This window comes from Palaemon carinicauda, chromosome 9 (genome assembly GCF_036898095.1).
Source record: "Palaemon carinicauda isolate YSFRI2023 chromosome 9, ASM3689809v2, whole genome shotgun sequence".
Lineage (NCBI taxonomy): Eukaryota > Metazoa > Arthropoda > Malacostraca > Decapoda > Palaemonidae > Palaemon > Palaemon carinicauda.
The window spans coordinates 144,011,095-144,016,094 of NC_090733.1; the positions used below are offsets into that span (position 1 = coordinate 144,011,095).

Here is a 5,000-nt window from a genome sequence, read left to right on the forward strand (position 1 = left end):
TTTTTCTTATAAGTAAATTAATAAAATAAATAAGAATTCTAAAAAAGAAAAATAATTAGAAGAATAAATATAAACAAGCGTATTAAAATAATTAAGAATAAATGAATCTAGGGAAACATATAAATAAGTCTAGAATGGATAAAATTCCGCGAAAATAAGTAAAAGAATAAGTATAAACAAATGAATTAGAATAATTTTGAATAAATGAACCAAAGGAAACATAAATAAATCTAAAACATCAAGAATTCTTACACCTGGAGCAACCAATAAATAAATAAACAAATAAATAAATATATAAACAAATAAATGAATAAACAAATAAATATATAAATAGACAAATAACTGAATAATAAAATTAAATAAATGAATAATAAAATTAAATAAATGTTTAAACAAACAAATAAATAAACAAACAAATAAATAAATAAATAAACAAATAAATAAATAAACAAATAAATGAATAAAAATATATAAATAAATAAACAAACAAATAAATAAACAAACAAATAAATAAACAAATCAATAAATAAATAAATAAAAAAATAAATCACTAATAAATAAATAAATATATAAAAAATTAAATAAATAAATAAACAAATAAATGAATAATAAAAATAAATAAATAAATAACCAAACAAATAAATAAACCAATAAATAAATAAATAAATAAATAAAGGATAAAAAAAAGCAAAAGACATATTTATGAAGTTACCTGTCAGCCCATATCTCGATGACGGCGGCGCTCCGAGGTCATGGACAAGTCCGTCATAGCGAACAGGCTTCCGGAACCAACCGACTTCCTTCCTGCGCTGAACGAGTCCCCGGTTCTCAGGGTCTCCGGCTCCGAAGAGGAACACCGAGGTGCCGGGGACTGTGGTCGTTAGGCGACCAGCTAAGTCTGGAAAGAAGCAGAGATACGTTAAGAATCTCCTTAATAAGAAATGAAAGTCTAAATGTCTTATCAATATGCATGTGTCGTCAGTTCACATCGTTTTCATTTGCTGGTTCTAACAAATTATTATTATTATTACTTGCTAAGCTGCAACCCTAGTTGGAAAAGCAGGATGCTATAACCCAGGGGCCCCAACAGGGAAAATAGCCCAGTGAGGAAAGGAAACAAGGAAAAATGAAATATTTTAAGAACAGTAACTTTAAAATAAATATTTCCTATATAAACAATAAAAACTTTAACAAAACAAGAAAAGAAATTAGATAGAATAGTGTGCCCGAGTGTACCCTCAAGCAAGAGAACTCTAACCCTAGACGGTGGAAGACCATGGTACAGAGGCTATAGCACTACCCAAGACTAAAGAACAATGGTTTGATTTAGGAGTGTCCTTCTCCTAGAAGAGCTGCTTACCATAGCTAAAGAGTCTCTTCTACCCTTACCAAGAGGAAAGTAGCCACTGAATAATTACAGTACAATAGTTAGTCCCTTGATCGAAGAAGTGTTTGGTAATATCAGTGTTGTCAGGTGTAAGAGGAAAGACGAGAATGTGTAAAGAATACGCCAGACTATTCGGTGTATGTGTAGGCAAATAAAAAAATGAACCGTAACTAGAGAGAGGGATCCAATGTATTACTGTCTGGCCAGTCAAAGGATCCAATAACTCTCTAGCGGTAGTGTCTCAACGGGTGGCTGGTGTCCTGGCCAACCTACTACCTAGAATTCTAGGCATTGCCTATTTCTCTTGAGAATGTGTACTGAAATACGGTACTAACGTATTAAGAATCTATGAAATACGTAATTAGAAATAAAAGTCTAATCAATGTGTATATGACATAAGTTGACATCGATTTATTTGCTAGTTTTAACAAATTTTAGGCATTGCCAGTTTCCTTTGAGAATGTGTAATGAAATACGGTACCAAGTTATTAAGAATCTACGTAATAAGAAATGAAAGTCTTATCAATACGCATATGACGTCAGTTGTCATCGTTTTTATCTGCTAATTCTAATCAATTATAGGCATTTTCCAGTTTCTCTTGAGAATCTGTACTGAAATATGGCACTGATTAATTATGAATCTACGTAATACGTAATAAGAAATGGAATTCTAATTATATGCATGTGACGTCAGTTGATATCGTCTTTATCTGCCAGTTCTAGCCAATTCTAGACAATGCTAGTTTCTCTTGAGAATATGTACTGTAGCACAGTACTTACTTGTTTGTGTATGTGACCCTACGCAAGCGTCCCCCCCCCCTTATTTCTTATTGCTATAATCCTAATCTTCCTAATCGGGTGGTTGAATCAGTAGAACTTCAAAAGTTCAAAGTTGGAGCAAATGCTTTTTTGTTGACCAGGCGGACATGAGTCTTTTTATTGTTTATTTATGACATATTTGTTTTTGATGTTGTTAATAGTTTATATATGACATGTCTGTTTTGACGTTGTTACTTATTTTGGAATGATTTATTGTTAATTTGTTCTCATCATTTATTTATTTCCTTATTTCCTTTCCTCACTGGGCTATTTTTCCCTGTTGGAGCCCCTGGGCTTATAGCATCTTGCTTTTCCAACTAGGGTTGTAGCTTGGATAGTAATAATAATAATAATAATAATAATAATAATAATAATAAAATGAGGAATAGGAAGCCACATAGATATAGCTTTATGTACCTCGCAACTCATGAATAAATAAACGTCCATAGAATGACCTCCAGGCATGTCAAGAATCTTACTTTCTTTCTATTTCGTAACTATTTTGGATATGTTTTATCATGGCAATCAATTTACAAAATATTCTTGTTAATATTGTTGATGTTAAACAGTAAACTGAACAACAAGAAAACCCGACTTTTTTAATCACCTCCCCCCCCCCCACCAAAAAAAAAGAAAAAAAAAACTTAGCTTTTAGAGTTAAGAAACCTTGAAGAAATTTGATACGCACTTTTTTTTAAGATAGTCATTAATTATCTAAACTATAAAAAAAAAATGGATGGCCATAGTTGGATAATAGCTTACTCAACAACCGCGAAAAAAAAATAAATATAAAAAATAAAAACGAGCGTTGTGTGTGAATAACTGATACTATAATATTTCCGCCTCACTCGTATTTATAGTTTTAAAATATACCCCCTAACTCTAAAAACAGATTTTTAATGTAATAAAGAAACTCCTACTTTTCCATGTTTCTTTTTAGCGATTAAAACAACAACAATAATAATGAAAAAATATAATAATGAAAGTATATTGATACAAAAGTCATAAAACATACTCTTATAAATCAGGCTTCTACAAAAAAAAAAGTGCTTCCATATGAGAAATCAGAGTACAGAAAACAAAAAACAGAAGGAATAACAATAAGGGCATCGCAACAAACAAGTCAATAAATACATAGATAAACAGCTGAGTAGAGCAAAAAATAAACCCTGAATCAAATAGTACCGCTGGATGAATTAAGCATGAACCGACCGTGCAAGTGAATAGGAAGTCCAACACCCAGGGCAATACATAAATCAACAAACGCTATGGAGAGAAAAAACCCTATTTCAAAGTATAATGGGAGATTGACTGTGACTCCTTCCGACTTGCTGGATGCATTGTTTACAAAAAGTCTCTATAGCAGTACCAGTCGTTTAACGATGTATCTAAATTCAATTTTCATGTTAATAATGCATGAAACTTTAATTTTTATATACTTTAGAATAATGAAACTAGTTTCTGAATTGTTTCAGACGTGATGTTGAAAAAATTTGAGTTCTTCTCAAGACTGACTGAATCATTATTCGGATTTAGATTTACAGAGTGAAACTTTGATTTATATATGCTTTAAAATAATGAAACTAGTTTCTGAACTATTTCAGACGCGATGTTGAGAAAATTTTAACCCTTCTCAAGACTTAGAAACTGATTTATTATTCGGAGTCAGATTTACAATGTGAAACTAATTTATATGTACTTTAAAATCATGAAACTAGTTTTTGAAATGTTTCAGACTTTAAGCTGAAAAAATCTGAACCCTTCTAAATAATTGAGAGACTGATTTTGTATTCTTAGTTAGATTTAAACTGACTTAAATTTTAATTTATATACACTTTAAAATGATGAAACTAGTATCTGAACTGTTTCAGACTCGATGTTGAGAAAATCTGATCCCTTCTAAAGACAGTGACTGATATAATATCCTTAAGTCACATTTACTGACCCATCAGGAGTTACAGAATAATTGATATGTACAAACGCGACCCTCGATAGAGTACAACTTTCTCTGGTTATACCAAGATCTAGGAGACAAAAAAAGGAAGGAAGGTCTTCTGTTGTACAAACGCAACCCTCGACAGAGTACATCAACTTTCTCTGGTTATACCAAGATCTAGGAGACAAAAAAAGGAAGGAAGGTCTTCTGTTGTACAAACGCAACCCTCGACAGAGTACATCAACTTTCTCTGGTTATACCAAGATCTAGGAGACAAAAAAAGGAAGGAAGGTCTTCTGTTGTACAAACGCAACCCTCGACAGAGTACATCAACTTTCTCTGGTTATACCAAGATCTAGGAGACAAAAAAAGGAAGGAAGGTCTTCTGTTGTACAAACGCAACCCTCGACAGAGTACATCAACTTTCTCTGGTTATACCAAGATCTAGGAGACAAAAAAAGGAAGGAAGGTCTTCTGTTGTACAAACGCAACCCTCGACAGAGTACATCAACTTTCTCTGGTTATACCAAGATCTAGGAGACAAAAAAAAGGAAGGAAGGTCTTCTGTTGTACAAACGCAAACCTCGACAGAGTACATCAACTTTCTCTGGTTATACCAAGATCTAGGAGACAAAAAAAGGAAGGAAGGTCTTCTGTTGTACAAACGCAACCCTCGACAGAGTACATCAACTTTCTCTGGTTATACCAAGATCTAGGAGACAAAAAAAAGGAAGGAAGGTCTTCTGTTGTACAAACGCAACCCTCGACAGAGTACATCAACTTTCTCTGGTTATACCAAGATCTAGGAGACAAAAAAAGGAAGGAAGGTCTTCTGTTGTACAAACGCAACCCTCGACA

At 32.5% G+C, this 5,000-nt stretch overlaps 1 protein-coding gene across 1 annotated transcript in view; it reads right to left on the reverse strand.

Annotated features, from left to right (window-relative positions):
• LOC137646682 (uncharacterized) overlaps positions 1 to 4,155 on the reverse strand; it is a 15,663-nt gene extending 11,508 nt beyond the window's left edge. Inside the window, exons 1-2 of the mRNA XM_068379789.1 lie at positions 4,152 to 4,155; positions 713 to 898 (exon numbers count right to left, since the gene is read on the reverse strand). Coding sequence (XP_068235890.1) covers positions 713 to 898; positions 4,152 to 4,155 — 190 coding nt within the window. The remainder of the gene's footprint in view (positions 1 to 712; positions 899 to 4,151) is intronic.
• Positions 4,156 to 5,000: the final 845 nt, after the last annotated feature.